Source organism: Sinohyriopsis cumingii, chromosome 7 (genome assembly GCF_028554795.1).
Source record: "Sinohyriopsis cumingii isolate HCF-2022 chromosome 7, ASM2855479v2, whole genome shotgun sequence".
Taxonomy (NCBI): Eukaryota; Metazoa; Mollusca; class Bivalvia; order Unionida; family Unionidae; genus Sinohyriopsis; species Sinohyriopsis cumingii.
Window position 1 is genome coordinate 82,866,380 of NC_142967.1, and position 23,848 is coordinate 82,890,227.

Consider the following 23,848-nt stretch of genomic DNA (forward strand, 5'->3'; position numbering starts at 1 on the left):
ATAAGTAATTAGTACTTTGTTTTGCAGTTGACTTATAAGTAATTAGTACATTGTTTTACAACTGACTTATAATTAGTACACTGTTTTGCAGTTGACTTATAAGTAATTAGTACAATGTATTACAACTAACTTATAATTAGTACACTATTTTGCAGTTGACGTTAAAGTAATTAGTACATTGTTTTACAGCTGACTTATAAGTAATTAGTACACTGTATTACAATTGACTTATAATTAGTACATTGTTTTGCAGTTTGTAAGTAATTAGTACATTGTTTTGCAGTTGACTTATAAGTGAGTATATAGGACAAATGTGACAAACATGTATATCTCTGACAAGTGCATCTTGAATCACTTATTATCCACAACTTATTCATACAGGAAGCAGCAAAGTTTCAGGATCCGACGTCCTCCACTTTCGGTAGAAAGGAGGGAGATTGGTGTAGACTAATAGAGGAAGGGACTAGATAATAATGATGATAAAGTAAATGAGTTAATGTACATTAGTAAAGGAAGACAATAATGATAAGACTATAAACATGGAAAAATAATCAATATAGGATAAAAGTGGTGGTCTGGTGTTTATTTTAGTTTGTTCATTGAAGAATAAGAAAATTATTTGTGAATGTGTCATATACCTCAAAAGGAATGTGAATGGTGCATTGACGTGTTGATCTATGTATAGTGGATCTAATTCAGCTAAACAATGACACAGAATGCTGAAGTCGATCAAAGTCTTTTCAATAAATACCTGCATAACAAATGTGGTTGCAATCCAATAATAAATCCAGCAATTGCAACAGGCAAGTATTACATCATAAAAATTCATTTTACCCCTCCCCCCCACAAAGAAACCTTTTAATATCAATAATACATAATCTGTTGCAACTGCATAGCTGAATTTGCCATTCCAGAGGGAGGACGATGATCTCTGGTGAAGGAAAAAACAAGGAATACTCATCCTTATTGTAGAAGTGTAGACTACTATCATAGGGTATCCATATGGCCTTGTTGTAGAAGTGTAGACTACTATCATAGAGTATCCATATGGCCTTGTTGTAGAAGTGTAGACTACTATCATAGGGTATCAATATGGCTTTATTGTAGAAGTGTAGACTACTACCATAGGTTATCAATACAGCCTTCTTGTAGAAGTGTAGACTACTACCATACGGTATCCATACGGCCTTATTGTAGAAGTGTAGATCATAGGGTATCCATATGGCCTTATTGTAGAAGTGTAGACTACTATCATAGGGTATCCATACGGCCTTATTGTAGAAGTGTAGACTACTATCATAGGGTATCCATATGGTCTTATTGTAGAAGTGTAGACTACTATCATAGAGTATCCATATGGCCTTATTGTAGAAGTGTAGACTACTATCATAGGGTATCCATATGGTCTTATTGTAGGAGTGTAGACTACTCTCATAGAGTATCCATATGGCCTTTTTGTAGGAGTGTAGACTACTATCATAGGGTATCCATACAGCCTTTTTGTAGAAGTGTAGACTACTATCATAGGGTATCAATATGGCCTTATTGTAGAAGTGTAGACTACTATCATAGGGTATCCATATGGTCTTATTGTAGAAGTGTAGACTACTATCACAGAGTATCCATACGGCCTTATTGTAGAAGTGTAGACTACTATCATAGGGTATCCATATGGTCTTATTGTAGAAGTGTAGACTACTATCATAGAGTATCCATATGGCCTTTTTGTAGGAGTGTAGACTACTATCATAGGGTATCCATATGGCCTTATTGTAGAAGTGTAGACTACTATCATAGGGTATCCATATGGGCCACTTTTTGTGCTACAACTATTGGCAACAAATAAAATAATCCTTCACTTTGGTGAGCCAACAAGGAAAGGCAGAGGAAGGACGTCAGGTGAGATCACCACAAAAACACAGCTTTTCATTACATCTTCCAGAAATGAATGAGTTACATAGGTCCATGAAGGAGCAATGGCTCAAACTTCAAGGGCTTTAATCCTCTCCCAGTACAGCACTGATCAGTTCCCTTCATACTATGAAAATCCACCTTGAAAGGGTGTAAGTTGAAAAATCAGCAAAGCCAATAAGGGGTATGATAAGGTGCTTTCTATCCTAGAAGCTGCCAAATAAAAACATGAAGCCCTAACTGTGCATAAAAGTCTATCTTGATCATCCCCTGCACAGAAGCAACTGGTACTAGGGATCTCAATCGGGAGTGGAGCAACTGATAAAAGCTGATATTTTGCTAAGAAACCAGGCCAGTAGAGGAGAAAAATTAACTCATAATTTCCACTGAACCATACACAGTTTTGCTTTAAGGATGTTACAGAAAGCAATAAAATAGTCTAGAAGGTAAGATTCTCAAAAAAAGCTTCCCCAAAGAGATTCCATCTAAGCATTAGTGAGTGAGTCACTGGTCTCTGCTGCTCCAAATAGGTCTGCTATGTAAGAGTCCATATGCATGGCCAGGCCCTATGAGTGTGTTGGGTTGGACTGCTGCCTTTAGAAGCAGAAACCAAGAACTGTCTTCTTTCAAAAAGGAAGAGAAGAACTCGGCCACTATACTCCTAGAGGAACAGCTGTTATTAACACATTTTCTGATTTGATCCCACTTTGTATGAGGGCAATGTCAGCCCAATCTACTGACCATAGACCTCTCTACCATGGGACCAAAGCCTTGAAAGTCCATTGCTGCATACAGGGGAAGGATCAAACACTTTCCTGCAATGGAAGGACCCACATCCTGTAAGGATTTAGTGGTATTAAAGAAAAGTGGGGATGCTAATCTGATCCCCTTTCCTGTCTGGTGTCTATACATTGATTCCCAGTCTCAAGCAGGATTCAACACTAGCCTGGAAAGAGTCAGGGATTATGGCAACATAAAAGGGGAGCTTGTTCTTCAGCTTGGTGGCAAACAAGCCCACCAAGGGAGTTTACCAAAGTTGGAACAAGGAGTCTGCTACAGACTGGTTTGAGCAACCATTGCATATGGACGATCTTCCATTTCCTTCACAGACTGTCTGCCAAACTGTTTTTCCTGCTGGGAATGTGGCAAACATGGAGGAATATTCCATCTAAAGTTGCCCAATAAAGAAGGTTCCAAACTAATATGCAGCGAGAAGGTGCCTCCAAGTCAAGTCGTGACCTCTTTTTTGGCGGGTGCACCTCAAAGGCATAAAAACATTGCCCTAAATTTGCTGATGTGGACAGCAGATACTTCTTGAGACCATGACCACTGAAAAATCAGTCCCTCTGGTTCTAGATGAGTGCCCCACCTTAAACCTGATGCATCTGCAATCAGGTAAAAGTGCTGCTTGGAGTGGGGAGGTGCATGGTGGCTTGGGGCAGAAACTGGCCCCGATTTGTCAACCAATTGATATGATGGTAGAAATCCCAACCCAGTGTGTTTTCCAAGCAGCTACAGTGCAAAACTAGAGAGGACACAAATGCAGTCTGCCTAGGGGAACCTGGTCCATTGCAGAGTTCAAAATCCCCAGCAGGGAGAGAAAAAGACATGCTGACATCATGGCCCTTACTCAGTGTTGACAACAGGGACATGATCTTGTCTACTCTGTCGAGAGGAACATGGAGTAACATTCTGTTTGTGAGGAAATTCATCCCCACAGACAAAATCTTAAGATGAATTGAGCTCTAATTTCTTTAATTTTGGTAAAATAGCCAACCTGGTCACTATGGACCAACAAGACTTGTCAAGTCTCATCGACTATAGACTGTTAATGTGGACCAACCAGTCATCAAAATATTTGAAGATTGGGATTATGATCTTAAATGGGCTGCAATTACTGCCCATGGTAAAAGCTCTGAATGCACAGGAGATGCCAAATGGCAGAGCTTAAAGTTTGAAGACTTCCCCATCCAAGTGAAACTGGAGGTACTTCCTGCATGGAAGAAAGATAGGGATGTAAAGGTATGCATCCAGAAGATTGATGGATACGCTCCAATCCCAGGCCATATGGCATTTATGACTGAGGCTGTGGTCTCCATCTTGAATGCTTCTTCCAGCAGAAATGTGTTTAGGGAAGAAAGGTCGATAATTAGATGAGACATTCTCCCTTTCTTGGGAACCAGGAATATCAAAGAGTAGAAGGCCAGAGATTGGTCTTTTAACACGCTCTCTACTGCACCCTTCTGAAGAAAGGAAATGAACCTCTTCCTTTAACACATTAACCCCTGGTGACGAATTTAATGGCAGGAGGCAGTAGCCTACTGCCGAGTTCTGTAGCATCAAGGTCAAGTGGATAAAGATTCTCTATCTGCCTTGAATGATGTGACACCTCATGGTTGATCTGACCTGGTGATGGCAGGACACAAACTGCATCATCACTTCAACTGTGTGGACAGACTGGGTCCAATAGACGACAGGGGCATACAGGACCAATGACTGAGCCTGATAATGATATAATCCCTGATTCCCAGTCATGCACAGGATGGGTGGTAGGGGAGGGTACTCAGTCCATACCCTATCCCCCATACAATGATTTCAATGAGTGATAATCAGAGAATACCTCATTCTGAACTGATTCAGAAGGATGTGGTGCTGATCCTTCCCATCTCAGGGGCATGACATGCTACCCTTACGATGCTGGGAATGATGCATTTGAGAGGGAGCCACATGATTCTCTGAACAGGAGACCTGCAACATGCTTTCATGGCAGAGGTGTGCAATGAACCACTTCCCTATTGGGAGTGAGAAACACTGTCATGAATATCTGTGCAGTGTGAAAGTCCTATCTACAATGTTTTCCAGTTTCTTGACAAGTTTTTTTTATTCAGTTTTTATCAGGGTCTGATTTCTAGAGTTGAATATTTAGAGGGGAATTCCCTCACCTTCAATTTGAAAGAAAGAAAGGGATAATGTTCGGAAGTTTGGAGGAATTTAACAAAGTAATAACATTAAGATATCTGTACAGTCCATTGACATTTTTGAATGTGTATTCAAATATTTGTGTGAAACCCACAATAATGCATCCCAGAAGAGACCCTGCTTATTGAGGCAACAGATACAGGCTCTCAATTGGAATATGGAATGATACATGAAAATCTGCATAGTTTACTAGGTTATGGTAAAACATGCAGTTTCTGAACTTACTGATCAGAAGGACACGACTTATGAAGTATCCTCCGGAAACACAATATCTATGCAAACCATTATCTAGGCAAACACAATATCTAGGCAAATTATTATCTAGGCTAACCATTATCTGGGCAAACCATTATCTAGGCAAACCATTATCTGGGCAGAATCATCCTAATGGATCATGAATATAGATAATTTCACTGTAATGGCCACAATGGTAAAAAAAAAAAAACTGAGGGCAGACAGGACACAATTTCAAAGCAATTATAACTGTACAGTAAAACCCTAATAAGAGACTGCCCCTTCTGCCAACAAAACCAAATTTACCAAATATCATCATGCAGATTTTACATTAAATGCTGTACTCATGGGATTGAAATACGTCAATATAAAATTTTTTTTTGAACCAAGTCAATGTTTGGACTATCCTAGCTCAAACTTAAGAGATAGTGAAAACATTTCCAGTTTTCAACCAAGGTAGTTATGTTCTACATGTATATATCTGCCACCATATATTTTATTATGCACAATCATTTTAATCATTCTATTAATTTGTCTTTCATCACATTTAACAGTGTCTGTTACAGATGTTTTGTACAATACAACCAAACTAAACTGACGTTGATGTTGTGGGGCTTAACGCCATTTTTCAGCACAAGATAGGCTATACATGGCGGCCAGTATAATTGGTGGAGGAAGAACCCCGGGAAGAACCACCGACCTACGAGAAGCTACTGGCAGGCTTTCTCACATACCAACGTTAGCCGAGGCTGAGACTCGAACTCACGCAGACAGACGTGAGATGACAGTAAGCCGTAACGGCGAGCGCTTTAGACCACTCGGGGCCCCAGAACTAAATTGAAATGAATTTGCAGGGGATATATTGTGATACACCTACCCATTACCAAATATCCTCCTAAACAACATGGTGAAAATTCATCAAGTTTGTAATTATGTTCCCCACTGCAAGAAGATCATCCTTGGCTCCTACCCTTAGGATCCCGAGGAGGAAGTCAAAACTCAGATATACAAAAATGTCAGTTACAACAACATTTTCCAATATTTTAAAATCAAGCTTTATATATACAGTCATAGCAGCATTATATTCTTCAAATCAGTCATTACTGAAGTCAGACTAGAGCAATGAACTCAGACATGACAACTTTTATGGCAGTGAAAGTGGGACTGTTGGTCATTTAAAACGGGAGACTTGCCCACAACCATAATAATCTATTCATGACATCATTCTTTTAAAGTTTTTCTTTTTCAGAAAATAATAACCTCAATGTTTGTAGGTTTTGGCGTTGACCAGGCCATTTTATCAATAATTATAGGAACTGAAATCTTTCAATGCTTTTCAAAATCGTTTTTCCTCCACAAAATATTTCAAAGTCAGAATTGCAAACTATACAAAATGTATATTGGTCACCTTTTCTTTTGATTTTCATTATATGCCTGCATTTCACTGTCCATGCAGAATTAAATTCACATATATTTTTTTTTCTTTCCATCTGGTGAATAAATAGAGCTATAAATGGGTACATGGGTACTCAAGTACCAGACCATTGGTAATAACCCAGGTAATAAGATGAGCCACCAGGTTCCTGTTTACTATATACAAGTTTTTTAACAGTGCAGTGTAAAGGCAGCACTCATTTTATTTTCAAGTTGACAATCTTTTTGATGGACCTGCAAATATAATACATGTACATGTATTTGTTCAGTGCCATGATGAGTTCTGCCTCTTCCAGTGAATGTTTAACCTAAAGCTGTTAGCTGTTTTCCACACATGACGACAACCATTTGATTGAGCCATGAGTGACACTTGCTTAGCAGCAAGTAACAGAGGGTGGTTAATTGATCTTGCTGCACAACTGACACGTTTTCAATTGCAACCTTTAATATATTTCACAAACTGTGGAAAAGTGTTACTTACCAAGCTCCGTCCCTATATAAACACCTGCATGTTACACTGAGGCCAAGGAAAATGAGTCAGATGATATTTATGATGACTAGATCATGATGATTTACTAGACAAGGATAGAGGATTTCAAAACTTTATCAGAAAATTAGGATGAATTCTTGGACTTTGTACTTGATGACATCATATAGTAACAGTTATAGGACACTGTGAACTAAAACAATGTGGATTTTTCAGTTTATTTTGGAAGATGAATGGAATTAACATAGAATTAACATATTATGGGATACTGTGAATCAGATCATTCCGAACTATATTTATACTGCTACACGACCTATAATTGAATTCATGGATTTATCACATACATGGATTTAATTTGTCCAGCATTGTGAATTTTAGTGGACTTAATTAGAATCAATTTTATGTTGTTAGTTTATTTCAGACATATTCCAATAAATAATGCAAGCATATTTTCCACAGTTTTGTTGTCTCTCTGTCTGTCTATCCATCCATCCATCTAGTTGGGCTTATTTTTTTTCTCCAAAATGCAACTATGACTGACTGAAAACAAGTCACCCCTTCATACTGATCTGACCTCAAAATTTTAAACTTCAACAACTGAAAAAAAGACACTTTTGCATTCTCTTTCTGCCAGCATCAGCCTATAACAGCAGTTCAGGTATGTACATATTTATTTCAATTTCCCTTTGATCGGGTACCTGGGTAACCGATCATTAAGATCAACTGTTAGCTGGAAGATTTTTCCCTATTTCACAGCTCTATTGGTTGAAGAGAATTATTATCCGAATTTGTTCTCTTAACACATTAACCCCTAGCAACGACTTTATGGGGCAGGAGGTAGTAGCCTACTGGCGAGCTCTGTAGCGTCATGGTCATGCATGATACACTAAAGTGGATGGTATTTTAGAAAGGTAGACAGATTTAGCTCTACAATGATACCAAATAATCTGGAATATCTAGCTGCACTACAAAAGATAGAAAAACCTCATTTTTTGGACCCGACTTTTTTTGACGCAAAATTTGCCCGTGGTCGGAATCCCATTTTGTGTCCGGATTTTAGACTTTTTGGTCTCAGATCTAAGGCAAACTGGTATGAACTGCAAACAGACAGATGAACCTTTGCAAAAAGTAGGATAAGATGGGCATTTGGAATAAAGAGTGGTCTCCATACAAAAATAAACTTTTACGCTTCTGCTCATGCATGAGTCAAATAGCCAACAAAAAATGATGTTTCTAACACAACTAGGCAGTATGTTATTGAAAGATGACTGGGGATTTGGTGTTTTTGAGTCTATTCAGAAATAGCTTTCAAAATGTGTTTCCTACTCGATTTTCTGGCAAAATTGGCAAAAACCTCCAGGGGGTTAATGTGTTAAGCATTTCTTCGATGTCTTTACAAGTACTTCTCTAACAATATTAAAGTGAGATATTTTGATTGGTCTATACGACAGATGTCCTGTCACATCCTGTTGACTTGGATAATATGAAGAAAAAAAAGAAGAGATATTTCAATTCATTTATATAAAAAGTTTATCCTGTTACTTCCTATTTACTCAGAACAACTCAGAAATATAAAGAAGAAAAACCAAGATATTTTGATTCATCTATACAGCAATTGTCCTGTAACTTCCTGTCAACTCTGAACAACTCGAAAAATCTATCTTTGATATTTTATTTTAATAAGGAGAATTCGATCTTGCTTGGGACTGCCTGGTTTTCTGCACACAGTCGGAAGACTCTTTATTAAATCGGGCGTGTTTGCATGTCTGAAATTCTACAATTTACTTGTCCACTATAATAACCATGTCCACTTTTCAGGTCATGGTTATTTTAGAGACCACCCATTTAATTTGGGGCAGGGGAGAAGGGCTAGGGTTTTCTTTGGAGTCTGGATTTTTCTTTTCTTTTATCTTATTGTAATAGGCTGTTTTTATATAAATCAAGCAGTAATACACTTTTGTTTCAAGCCATCCGATGACCAGAAATTTGTTACCCCCCCACTAACATCAATTAGTTGGTCCCTTAGTTGACATGGAAACTGTAAGCAAGCCATGCTCTAGTCTAGCTAAACAAAGACTGATTTAAAGTATATATGCTGTAAAAGTGAATATTTATTGTAAAGTTAATAAAACCACAACCTAAATGCCTGTGATCATTATCAGCCTTTAATGTCAACTGCCTTTGGAACTGGGGCTTGAATTCAACATGTTCAAGTAACCATTCCCCTCTAGAATACATGTTTAACATTTGAGTCATTACTTTTTTCTCCCAGTATGGAAATATATGCAGCAGTGTTTTCACTTTAGATTGCTAATTTTTTTCTTTACATGTTCTATTAGTGACCATGGTACATGTGCACTTGGTTCCTAAGCTAATCAAAATCAGTAAGGCATTTCTGTCAGCCAATGAAATTGATTGTCTTTAACATCTTTGGCAGTAAGTACACTCAATTCAGGAAGCCTGGGATGTACTCAGTTCAGTTTAAAAATCAACTGTAATGATCTTTTATTTTTATTTTCTTGGGGTTTTATGTCCCCTAAGGGTACCATACAGGAACTTTGGAATGCCAAAGATAAAAATAGTCATTAGCACAAGGATGCAGACTAGAACAAATCATGTAAATGTTACGGGTTCTGCATCAGGACCCATGGGTCACTTTCTGGGGTTGTTCTGGGTACATGTATTAGGTTTTTGGAATGTACCATAAAATGCATGGGGATTTGCAATGGCAAGCCATTACAATTGATCTAGTAAACTTTACCTTGAATTCATAAAATATGAAACTTACACAACTGCACCAAGTACAAAGCTAGCTGTTGCTATGGGAATTGCTGCTGGGTAACTCTTCTCCCATTTGTCAGAATCTATCTTCTTGATGTAGGAAAGCCAAATGATGAGAAACACTGCAATACCGATGGTGACACCCACCAGCAACATTCCTATATTGAACCACAGTCTGTAAAAGAAAGTAAAACAAACCAAATAAATATGTTCACATTGTTAAATATATCCCTCTCAAGCAAAGAAGCAACCCAGAAATTCCACAGCACACTCACTCACTCACACACTCAAACAACTAACTAGAAATATGGGCAAGTACTAGCCATTTGTCCTTGTTTTTACTTTAACCCTATGAGTGCCTATTAGTCGGTTAGCTTGCACTCCAAGACATGCATATAAAAATCAGTGTACTCTTTCCACCAGTAGCCTGGCTCAGTTTTAAAGGGCATACAGAGCCAATGTTTATAGCAATTTTTTTTATGAATGGAAGTTTTTACTCATTCATTATGCAGGTGGAAGTTTTTACTCATTCATTATGCAGGTATGTAATGAATGTCACAAGATTTTATGTTCACTGAAATGTACCGGAGTTTGTGCAGCCATAAAAAGGGCACCTGCTTAAAATGGACAGTATGAGCACCATTGGTTAATTTTGATAATTTCACCTCTATATACTGGACACCTGCCCATGCAGGAATGATTTGTTGGTCCCTTTAAGACATATTATTAGTACCAAGTATTTCAATATATGTACTAGGCTATTCCTGGTCTTAGCATTACACACGGCATGTGTGGCATGTGTTGTAGCATTTGTTGTTCTTGCTTTCTGTGTATTTCAATCTTTCAAAAGCATACACACACATACTTTGCATTTTATGTGTTCACATTAAAGGCAGTGGCCAGCAATATTTTTAAGTCATGTATGACTTTTCTGGACCTTTGTTATCTTTAGCAGAAAAATATAGTAAATTCATCTGTTTTTTTACCATCTATCCATCTATTACAACAGCTCCTTCTAAACCGATTGGAGGAAATTTATGAAACTCCATAGTTATGTGGTCCATCAGCAAAGAAGGGGAGAATCATACTTGCAATTACAATGTGATTTTCAAATATTTTCTAACAAATTTTTAATATGCAATCATTTCAGAAAGATTTATCATAAATGTGATAGATTTTACATTATATCAAATGTATGACGCTTAAAGGTGAGTACCTAGAAAATAAGGGTAAAGAGGTATTAAGTGGGAAATGTAAAAAGCAAAGTTGGTGTCTTGGTGAGATGGTGAATACCATAGTTGATTAGTTTTGTTGTCAAAAATGTCTGAATTTCATGTCTGCATTTTTTTACTTTATTTTTGTGAATATTTTGTACCTTTCTATTTTATACAAGAAAAACAACCCTGCAAAAATGCTGATCATGGTAGTATTGACATTTTCCCCTAATGCCATGGAAATATTGGCCATGTCAGTGATCAGAATGGTAGTATTGACATTTTCCCCTAATGTCATGGAAATATTGACCATGTCAGTGATCAGAATGGTAGTATTGACATTTTCCCCTAATGTCATGGAAATATTGACCGTGTCAGTGATCAAAATGGTAGTATTGACATTTTCCTTTAATGCCATAGAAATATTGGCATTGTCAGTGATCAGAATGGTAGTACAGTAAAACCTGTCTTGGGAGACCTCTGCTATGAGAAACCACATGTTTTGAGAGACCAGGATCTCCATGCACAGATTTATTGATTATATAGTGTTATTACCTGTAATGAGAGACCACCTGTCTTGAAAGACCAATATTTTTTGGCAGAAGAGGTGGTCTTTCAAGACAGGTTCTACTGTATTGACATTTTCCTCTAATGCCATGGAAATATTGGCCATGTCAGCGATCAGAATGGTAGTATTGACATTTTCCCCATATGCCATGGAAATATTGACCAAGTCAGTGATCAGAATGGTAGTATTGACATTTTCCCCTAATGCCATGGATATACTGGCCATGTCAGTGATCAGAATGGTAGTAATGACATTTTCTCCTAATGCCATGGAAATATTGGCCATGTCAGTGATCAGAATGGTAGCATTTATATTTTCCCCTCATGCCATGGAAATATTGGCCATGTTAGTGATCAGAATGGTAGCATTTATATTTTCCCCTCATGCCATGGAAATACTGGCCATGTCAGTGATCAGAATGGTAGCATTTATATTTTCCCCTCATGCCATGGAAATATTGGCCATGTCAGTGATCAGAATGGTAGTATTGACATTCCCCTCATGCCATGGAAATACTGGCCATGTCAGTTATCAGAATGGTAGTATTGACATTTTCCCCTCATGCCATGGAAATATTGGCCATGTCAGTGATCAGAATGGGGTTAAGGATCACCACAAGGTAGTCCATGTCCTGGGTTTGAGCTAGTTCCCTTGAACATTGCCAAGATGAGTAATGAACATAAACCTAAGTATTGGACTGATGGTCAGTCTCACTAATGATCAACATTAATAGAACCAATCACTATATAACTACACTGGCTATCTGCACAAGTGAGTCACTTAAATCAGGCTGATTAACAGCTCAGATTATTGTCATATTCCATTGCTTCTAAAACTATGCCAATACCCCACCCACCTTATGGGACATAGCTAGGAGAATATTTGCATACACATTGTCATGAGGTTGTGTCCTTGAAATTTAAAAGATAGTATTTTGATTTTTCTACTTTTATACATGTGTGTCTGTATACATGCATATCTACATAACTTTTATATGTTCATTCATTTATTGTGCTTTGTTTTGTGACATATATTGTTCAATGGAAAACAGTAGCATCTGATAAGTGAGGTCACATGTACTGTAATCCAGGTAATTTGAATATTTTTCATTCTATGATTGTGGGGCTGATTATAACCAGCACTGATCAGTACTGTATTCTAAACATGACCTGTACTGTATTATAATGACTTGTACTGTATTCTAAACATGACCTGTACTGTATTCTAAACATGACCTGTACTGTATTATAATGACTTGTACTGTATTCTAAACATGACCTGTACTGTATTCTAAACATGACCTGTACTGTATTATAATGACTTGTACTGTATTCTAAATGTGACCTGTACTGTATTATAATGACCTGTACTGTATTCTAAACATGACCTGTACTGTATTCTAAACATGACCTGTACTATATTCTAAACATGACCTGTACTGTATTCTAAACATGACCTTTACTGTATTCTAAACATGACCTGTACTGTATTCTAAACATGACCTGTACTGTATTATAATGACCTTTACTGTATTTTAAACATGACCTGTACTATATTATAATGACCTTTACTGTATTCTAAACATGACCTGTACTGTATTCTAAACATGACCTTTACTGTATTCTAAACATGACCTGTACTGTATTCTAAACATGACCTGTACTGTATTATAAATATGACCTGTACTGTATTCTAATGACCTGTACTGTATTCTAAACATGACCTGTACTGTATTCTAATGACCTGTACTATATTTTAATGACCTGTACTGTATTCTAATGACCTGTACTGTATTATAATGACCTTTACTGTATTCTAATGACCTGTACTGTATTATAATGACCTTTACTGTATTCTAATGACCTGTACTGTATTATAATGACCTTTACTGTATTCTAATGACTTGTACTGTATTATAATGACCTGTACTATATTATAATGACCTGTACTGTATTCTAATGACCTGTACTGTATTATAATGACGTGTAAAGCATTCTAAAAGCCTAATAAGCACAACACAAAAACTTCAGCCTAAAGCAGAGAAAACACTGAAATTTGGAATCAGAATTACTTTATCAATGAAACTGATGTCAAAACTTAGATCAAAGCATAATATGTCTAACGCATTAACATACAGATCGAGTTTGGTGCTCAAACAAGTGTGAGAATCTAGGCCATGATCTAAAGGCATATATAGAAATTGTGGATTACAGTGTCGGCAACTGAGGGTCTCATATTGAGAAACATGGTAATATCAATGTGTCCTACTCTAATTATATGGCACCAAAGGTGATTTAGTATTTCTGATTCAAACCTCATTTCTCCCCTGGGAAGCTTTACAGGAAAAGAAATTGCCTGTCAAATAAGTCATGACAAATAAGTCTCTCCAGAATTACAAGTTTAAGATCAAATAAGAATTTGAGCAAGTTCCTTAATTTAGGATTTGACAAAATATTATTGAAACCGCTCTGAAAGTAACAAGATATTGCTCTTTCAATTATATACAGTCTTTAAAATGGTACAGAAATAAAATATATACAGTCTTTAAAATAGTACAGAAATTAAATATATACAGTCTTTAAAATGGTACAGAAATTAAATATATAGTCTTTAAAATGGTACAGAAATTAAATATATAGTCTTTAAAATGGTACAGAAATTAAATATATACAGTCTTTAAAATGGTACAGAAATTAAAGATATACGGTCTTTAAAATGGTATAGAAATGCTGTCGGCTTGAAATGGAATGTTAGAGTAAGTTACAACATTTAGAATATGAGTGTCAAGAATTAAATCCAAGTACATTGCTGCCAGCACCTGCAAAAGCTAAAACCCAATAGGAAAGTATGGTGACAGCAATTTACAACTCTTTGGAAGCCAGTGCTGGTATAGTATTCTGTTACATTATTGTTAATATACTTCTATAACACCAGGCCCACCTGGCAAAAAGATGACATAAGGTCAAACAAAGGCATTTATTTGGATTCAAAACTGGTCAAGAAATAACACATACACATTACAAACTGGTCAAGAAATAACAAATGCACATTAAAATGCTCCCTGTACAATTTATATTCAATAATTTCATAAGTGAGAAAGTTAAAATTGGCAACAAATGGACATTATAGTATTCAGGACCACAGTCCCATATTACGAGCACTATTACAAATTATATTTACGAGCACCTCAATAAGCATTAAATAAAATAGACAGACAATGACCAAATTCGTCTTTTATTTGTAAGGCATCACATCTTTATTTACAGGTATTTTATTGTTTCTTCCACTTCAATCATTAAATTATGCATCAAACATCCAAGCTGAGCAATCACTATGGTTGTTGTTGTTGTGGGGTTTAACGCCATTTTTCAGCACACGATAGGCTATGCATGGTGGCCAGTATTAATGGTGGAAGAAGAACCTGGGAAAAACCCCGGAAGAACCGCCGACCCACGAGAAGCTACTGGCAAGCTTTCTCACACACACAGGCAGAGGTGAGATGGTAGTGATCCTGAACGGAAAGCACTTTAAAGACCACTCAGCCACGCAGGGCCCCCAATCACTAAGATAACAATTAATATTTATATGAGATTTACAATGTCTGTAATGATGTGCTTTCTTACAATGCGATATATCTGATTCACATTCTTGTAACAAAAAATCTTGGAAATATTCATTAAAAGATTTTTAAAACGCCTTCCCTCACCTACAACTTGTGAGATCCATGCATATCCAAAAGCATATGTATAAAATAAAGCTTTGATTTTTGAAACTCAGTTAATTTGACCAGCTTCATTAAGTTTCACTAACTTTTTGTAACATTTTACTTTTTATAAGTGTTAATTCTGGTCAGTGTTAGCCACTAATTATTAAAATTCTGTAAAGTAATGAATATAGAGAGGTTATTGTACACATTCACCTTAGAATATGCACACAATTTATTTCATTGTAATTTTAAAATTTCAACAAAATCTGGTACTGACACTGAATATTAATTTGGTAACATGTACAAAGACTATTACACTGATGCTATGTTGAACTGTAAAAAGTCATCTCCAATATCCATCACTAAACATTTAATAAGTCAAAGTTTTGAGTGGTCTATTTAATCAAATGCCAAGGAAAATCTAATTAAATGTTTATGTACCAAAGTTTAAAGAATAAACATATTTAAACAAAAAGGAGTAATCCTTTCAGAAACCATGTTAAGTTTCACTGATTTCCTTTTCAGCTCAATGTTATTCAACACACTCGTGAAGTAACCTTGACTGGATAATCAATGAATGACATGCCGTGATAACTGTCAGAATCATTTAAAGTACCTATTTTGTGTACTAGACAAACAATACTTTCTTCCCATGGGAAATTACTAGATTGAAATACGGTATTAAAAACAGTAGATGTAAAATGGGGATGTGAATCCTCGTAAGTAGTGATATGCCAAAACTGGTTTGTACATTTGATCCAACTTAGTAAAAGATAGTACTGTACATTTGATCCAACTTAGTAAAAGATAGTATTGTACATTTCATCCAACTTAGTAAAAGATAGTAATCTTGTTACCCCATATCTGGAGCAGAAGCTGAAAAGTTTGGTACCATATATTCTGAGTTGGAGCTGAAAATCTTCCCCACCCCCAATGGTTTGATTTTTAATTTGAGACAAGTGGGTCCATGGATATGGGAAAAATTAAACCCATAAGAATTACACAGATGGTGCCATCACCACAAACCCTTCAAAGTCAGGATTACAAGACTACCAAATATATCTTGATGATTCCGGACCTGAAGCCCTTAAGAAAGTGTTCTGGGTTGATGAAGACCAGTCTTTGAAAAATCTTTGGAGAACATTCCTTTTAACCTATGGCAGCTTTGGGAGGATCGTCTTATCAATGAACAAAGCTGTCTCATAGCCGACATATGTAATGAACTAAAATATGATGTGCAATATCAAACAAGGTGAGCTTTAAAATAAGCAAAGAAGATACACTGGATAAGAACTGAAAATGATTTTGCCATTGATGACAATGTTTTGGAGGAGCAAAATTGGTCACCAGAGAGTGACAATCACCCTTGGAAAGTGCTAAGATTGATTTTAGTTTGAGTTGTGTTGCATCCTGCGATGTAATAATGTGGGAGACATAGTTGATGGTTTGGAGCAGTACACATCATGCTGACCCATCAAGTTCCTAAGCCATAGTTTGCAGACATTCCAGGCATGAAAGCTTGTAATGTTCATAGGAGTGTATTTACATTGTAACTGAGAATGCTTTGAGACAAGCAGTGTGTTGGCATGAGTACATCAAATATGTTTTTATGCAGTTCACTCAAAATGCCATTCCAAGCATGCTACACGCCTACTTGAGTCAGTGCCTATCACCTGATCTGAAGCCACAGGTCCAACAAGAGGATTGGTTAGTACAACATATATCGTCATTGTGCCAGCATTTGTGTGGTGAAATATGGTACTGACACAAGTACTTCACATTAATAGCAATGTGAAATGCAGCATTGCAGGCATCAATAGCAACAGAGAGGGAGACAGCAGGTCTGGCAACTACTGCTCAGGGTTTGACATGTACATGCAGGATGACACCTCATTTGGAAATGACAAATTACACATTTGATTGTTGGTCACTGTAGCTGCAAAAACAGCATATTTGCTTGTGAGTTGCTTGAATCAGCATTCAAGGACCACTTCACTTTTACTGTCATCAATGTCCTACCATATGCTTCGAAAAAGGCATACAATAGGCTGTGGGCCATTAGCACAAGAATTTTTGGTTGACCCAGGGGTCCATAATCTGGATGCCATGCTTTGTGGAATAGCCTTGTGGGGTAGTTGCTTGTGTCACTTGTCCTGAACCTTGTCCTCATACAGACTGTTTGGCATCTGCAGCAGTGGACTGTCATTGTCAATACAAAGCAGGTGTGCTCTGATCAAACTCCAGCGCAAGATGGAAATTGGCAATATGCATCCTTAATCTGGTGTAGAGATTGAGGTTCCAATAGTGAACACTGCCTCTGGGGCCAGCTGGGAGTACCTCAAGACAGCCCTTTGATGCATACACTGTGATTGTTTTCAGATGGGCAGTGGACTGGTTGACCCATTTTAGTCCCTGGTCTTCAGGCTCTGCAGCATGGCTCTGTTGTATATATTGCTTTATTCTAAATAGGTTATACTGGTTGGCACTTTGTTGGTATCAGTCTAAACACACTGGGTTGTTCACCCTTGCATTTCCATGGAAATTCTGTCATGAATGCCCTTCTCAACAAACAGGTGCTGATCAATGTTGGCCAGTTCGACCCTGGTTTTTTTCTGAGGAAGGTGTCCCAGCTCATCCTGAGGAAGCTATAATAGTGGGCAGGATCAAGACCATCGTTTTTGAGACAGGTGGCCCTAAACTCCTCAAACATGCCTGTCAGCAGGAGCACGAGTCTAGAGGTACAGGTCATTATAATCAACCAAGCTTTGGCAGCCAAATGACTGCTACACTTTTTGTGTGCAAATGTACTGTTTTGCATCAATGCTAATATGGCTGAGTTGACTATAAAAAGCTTCTATTGGTGGCAGCTGTTTTTCCTCAAAGTGCCACAACAGTCAGTATACTCATATGGGTACACATCTTTTGGCAAGTCAGCACTGCACTTTGTGTAGCAGGTGATGTAAAATGCTTCCTTAGGCATGTTGGAAGCCATTTTTTCCATGCTGTTGCTCATAAAATGCATGCTATCCATAAACCGCAGTTGCTCCTCTGAAAATGCTATTTTTATTTCTTGATAGGAATGATGCTAATCTATCTACTGTAACTGTCCCAATGGCCTTCATGAGGCGGTGACCCTTGTAGTATCACAGGTTAGGGATTACAAATGGCACTAAAAGGAATAAAAGTGGGTTAAGTGCTATAAAAAAAGATGAATTATCTTAATAATGATAATAATAATGAGGACTTTGTATAGCGCCTAATCTTTAGAAGCTCTAAGCGCTTTACAACATTAGACAACACCTATAAGATAAAAAACATAAAAATGATATGATTACAAAACAAACACCATGAAATGAGAAACATAAAAACATGCTGAAAATATTTAAGGTAGGAAACATTATTAGGTCTTTAAGTTTGTTCTTGCAGTCGAAATAAGTGAGTTTTGAGAGCATTCTTCAATGGGATCACTGTATCTTTGTGTCTAAGTTCAGTGGGCAATTCATTCCACGTTGCTGGGCCCTGGTATGCAAAAGAACGCTGTCTATTTGACTTTGTTTTCATAGTGGGAATAATTAGTATACAATTGTCAGAAGAGGAGCGTAAGTATCTTGCTGGTGTGTACACATGGGTGAGATCGGATAGGTATGTTGCACTGGAGTCCATCAGTGAAACGTAACACAGAGAACAAATTTTGTGTTTGATTCTGGATCGAATGGATAGCCAGTGCAGGGTACAGAGCAGCGGGGAGGTGTGCTCTGATCGTGGTACTCTAAGCATGATCCGAGCAGCTGTGTTTTGAACTTTTTGTAGTTTCTGGAGTAGATATTGAGATGAACCAGAAGAATTGAGCTACAATAGCCCAGTCTTGAAAATACTAATGAACACACAAGTGTTTTAGTGACATCAACTGAAAGATATTTGCGGATGGAGCTGATGTGTCTCAGCTCAAGATATGCAGCCTTGTATATGTTCCTGACATGTTGGTGCAATGTGAGAGTACTGTCCAGAGTAACACCTATGTTTCGTACTGATTGTGTGAATTTAATGTTGGTGTTGTTGATATTTATTGTTTGAGGTAAAGGATGTGAATGAGAAAGTCTTTGTGTTGTGATCAGAATGGCCTCAGTTTTATCATCATTCATCTGCAGCTTGTTACATGTCATCCATGATATCAAATCAGAAATGCACCTCTCTACACCTTGGATGGTAGCATCAACTTCATTTGGGTGGCTAGATTTGTATAAATGGGTGTCATCAGCGTACAACTGGTGAGACACTGGATGATGATCTATGACACTTGAGAGCGGCTGAAAGTATATAATTAAGAGAACAGGTCCCACAACATAAATCAACTGGGTTGGAGTGTGTTCAATTTGCAGACACAATTTGTGTCCTGTTGACCAAGTAGGACTTGAACCACGGTAAGGCTGTATCATGAATGCCAAATACATCATGGAGACGGTGAAGTAATATATCATGGTCTGTTGTGTCAAATGCTGCAGATAAATCAAGGAGGGTGAGGACTGTAATCTTTCCACTATCCAAAGCAGAGAGAATGTCATTAACTACTTTTAAAAGAGTAGTTTCAGTACTGTGGCAAGGGAGATATCCAGATTGTACAGTGCTAAAAAGACTGTTTGAATTCAGATGAGATACAAGCTGGGATAGAACAACCTTTTCTAAGATTTTTGATATGAATGGGAGATTAGAAACTGGGTGGTAGTTCTTTAAATCGTTATGGTCTAGTGTTGGTTTCTTCAGCAGCGGCTTTACAATGGCAGTTTTGAAAAATGACGGGAATTCCCCTGATGAGAGAGAGGTATTAATAACATCAGTTAGCGAAGGCAATACTGGATCTAAGCACTCAAGCAGCAGTGATGTTGGAATTGGATCAAGTTCACATGACTTTGGTGCACTCTTTGTTAGGATTGTACGTATGAAATCCATAGAGACAGGTTCAAATGCTGCTAATGGTTGCCGCTCAAATACTGTATCCAGACTGTATTGTGATGTTGAGTCAATTGAAATTGTGGTGTTATCTCTAATGGTTTGTACTCTGTCACGGAAGAAATTTGCAAACATGTCCGGAAGGTCGACTGGAGAGAAGGTAGTTGGAAGTGGTGTAGATTTGTTAATAACTTCATAATGCAGCCGTGAACTGTTGCATACTGCCATAATGTGTGCCATGCAAAAATAAAGATTTTTTTAACTCCCAAATCCCATGGCAGTGTTTTGACTGTTTTACCTGTAAAGTTCTCATTAAACATAAAAATAGTATTTCCCCTTCCCCGCCAAAAAATGGTCAGTCCGAAATATGATGTATGTTCAATTTCTACAGAGGCAAGCATATCTTGTGGTCAATGCAAACATTATGGTCAAAAGAACAACTTATTTTGGACCAGGATTTGCTCAGAGAATGCAGTAGGGAAGTTTTAACAAAGTACAATCCAGTATCTAGTGAGTGCAAAGATTAACACTAATGACACATGCATTACCTTCAAACCTCCTACTGAACTACTGACAACAGACAAGACTGCATCTAATTGAGCATATATTTTGCTATCCAACTGGATCTTAATGATAGAAATTGGATGTAAATGTTTATTTCATGTCAGTGTGGTTGTAATTATATTAGTTTGCATATACAGTATGTACATGTGTATGGTGATGATATCTGTCAATGCTAAGTCTACCAAATATTCTTTCTTTGTCAGTACTGTATATTAAATGCTTTGAAGGAAACAGTTATTTTTCTTTTATTCAGATTTTAATTTCCAATCATTTTCTTTAGGCTTATTCCTAGTGACATACAGTAAACCTCATTGGGACCTCAAAACACACCTGGCAGTTATGATGTTGTCAAGATGAATTCACACTATCTTTAGGTGCTGATACTCAATAAGAGCACCAGTCAAATGGAATGTTTGCCTATTTTTTGCCTTTATTAGCATTTGTATCATTTCATCACAAGTCTGTTTCCACAAAAATGAAAACAGATTTTGCCAACTCATTTTAATGAGGCAACATATTTTTTCTGCACTCTTTTAAGAAGTGTCTACTAATGGTGCCCTAGTCTAAACCATATGTACTTAACTAGCAGTTATTATTGTTATTATTATTATTATTATTGCACACTGATGATCTGACAACACTGTCCAAACCATACTCTGAGAAACTTTGATTACTTTCATGATTTATCTTTGTATCATTACCAATTTAATTTAAATTCCATTACAACATAAAAAGGCATCATTTACTGCCAAACAATTGCAGGTGCTTTCAAACACATTCAACAGATCAGTGGTTTCTATTAAGCCATGTCATAGTAGCCTTCAGTCCTTTACACAAGATAGTTACAGTGATAAGAAATAAAAGTTAATTAGTCACACAGGCTTCTTACCAGTTTACTTATGACAAGCCTTTAGCTATGGCCATGGGTAACAAAAATATAAAAATGGGAAGCATCTTGTGAGAAAATGAGGCATGTCATGGGGACATTACAGAGAAAAATAGTGCATCCTTTAAGCACGCGTATTGGACCCAGAAAACCATGCTTTCTGCTGGATTGTTGACAGGGCCTTCCACTGGCACATTCAGTGCCTTAAAGGGTGTGTTCTTTGCGAATTTTTCATGTATTTGACCTCGATGCTCAGGTCTGAGAGCCATGCGTTGTGCTGAATTGTTGACAGGCCTTCCACTGGCACATACAGTGCATCAAAGTCTGCAGAGATGATGCAGGGGGAACACATCTGGTAGTGGTGATTCTGGATCGCACAAAAGGTTTTTGTTTCACTCTGTCAAGGACACATATTGCAGCTATTTGCAAATGCATCAACAGTCTTGTGTGGGCTTCCAGTAGGATGGCTTGGCTGAAGACATGAAGGCAGTGGCAAAATACATGTTTCTTTATCTTATGGCAACTTTGCCTGCACATATGACTTCCCAACTTCTTGATCCAAACATAATGATCTCTAATCTCTTAGCAACAGCAGATCTACACATGTTGCCTAACTGCACTGCTGATACATGTGGCACAGCCTGCCTTTCCAGCCAAAGACCTTGGAGAGCTTGGTGTTTGGCATTCAAACATGCCAGTGTCACTCATCTTTAAAGAAAGTTGATTCTGGAGAAGTTAAGCTCACTCTAATATTGGCTGGACTTTCCAGGCCTGTATGGATGCTCAGTATAGTTTACCAGATATAATGCAGAGATAATGACCCACTTAAAACAGTGATTGTTGTTGTTCATAACATTGATCACTGCCTGTGATGGAATGTACTTCAAAGCTGGTTGTGTAGCTCTGGCTGAGGTATGTCCTAAGTGGTGATACCCAGAAGTCTAGAGCTATGCAGCGAATAAATGCCCATCCAGACCACTTGCCCATGAAGTCTTCATTGTGCCATAGTAGTAGTGTATTTGTGTCACTGAACTAGCTGCTTGATGTTGTGTATCCTTAATACTGTCACAGCCTGGCTTCCAAAGTAATCTGTCATGTTGATCAATTTGTTTTGCTGACATCCATGTTTTCCAAAATACATGTATTGTCCAATATTTTCATTTTTACAGTGTACTGAGATTTTGAGATTTGGTAAAGATATTCGCTAATATATATATAGATGACAAAACAGAACAACTATTTCATGTACAAAAGCTTGATATGGTGATAAATCAATGAGTGCCAGGAATGGGAAACAAATAAATAAATAAAAAACCAGTAGGTGTACTTTTGTACTGTTTAACAGCAAGTAGCTCACCTGTTGACTCGAGGGTCATATGTGACAGCCAAATAGAAGTCAGAGTAGTAGAAGGTGGCCATTGATGCTATCAACCAAAGGACATTCTGAATGCTGTACGGTGACTCTGTTTTTCTGTACTTCCGATGCTCCTTGTCAAATTTCTCCTTCTTATCTGGATCAAGCTCTTTAAACTGCTGCAGTTTATCTTTGAACTCATCATCGAGGTACACACCATCTATAATGCAAATCCACTCATTAATAGCAATTCATCAACAATATAAAAAATGAATAGCAAGGAAATAATTTTATCTGATTAGTTAACATCAAGATCTGATGACTTATGGTGTACTTATGATTTGTAAGTGAAGTCAGGGCCAAAATTAATACCCACTACCTTTCCTGAGGTGTCAAAACTGAGATTTGACAAAATTTACAAAGATTTTATGGTTCTAATGAATCACAGGAATGCATATTAGTGAAATATGTATCTTCTATTTAAGAAATCATTATACAAACACTTTGGGCTTTTTTCTTTCTTTTATAATATAGGAAAAATAGTTTCATCAGTTTAAAACCTTGCTGGATGAATGTGTGCACAATGCTTACATTATTAAATCTCCTTTTAAATTTGTCCATACATTAAACAGACTGTACCAATCTGCAGATTGATGACTGCAGCATTTAAGTCTTACTGGCATGCCTCTTTTAAAATGCACAGTGAATACCTGGTTTCACTGGGCAAAGCCTGGCTTAAGATCTCAAGTTTTTAAAAACCCTCAATACATTAATTACAGATGT

General features: G+C 37.2%; 1 protein-coding gene across 2 annotated transcripts in view; it reads right to left on the reverse strand.

Moving 5' to 3' along the window:
• The window catches only part of LOC149795637 (transmembrane protein 128-like), a 45,436-nt gene that overhangs the window by 11,982 nt on the left and 9,606 nt on the right, over window positions 1-23,848 (reverse strand). For both annotated transcript variants that reach the window (XR_016422377.1, XM_089965466.1), the window contains exons 2-3: window positions 23,069-23,285; window positions 9,834-10,001 (exon numbers count right to left, since the gene is read on the reverse strand). Coding sequence is in view for 1 of the 2 variants with exons in the window: in XM_089965466.1 (XP_089821592.1) it covers window positions 9,834-10,001; window positions 23,069-23,285 (385 nt within the window). In the remaining variant the exon portion in view is untranslated. The remainder of the gene's footprint in view (window positions 1-9,833; window positions 10,002-23,068; window positions 23,286-23,848) is intronic.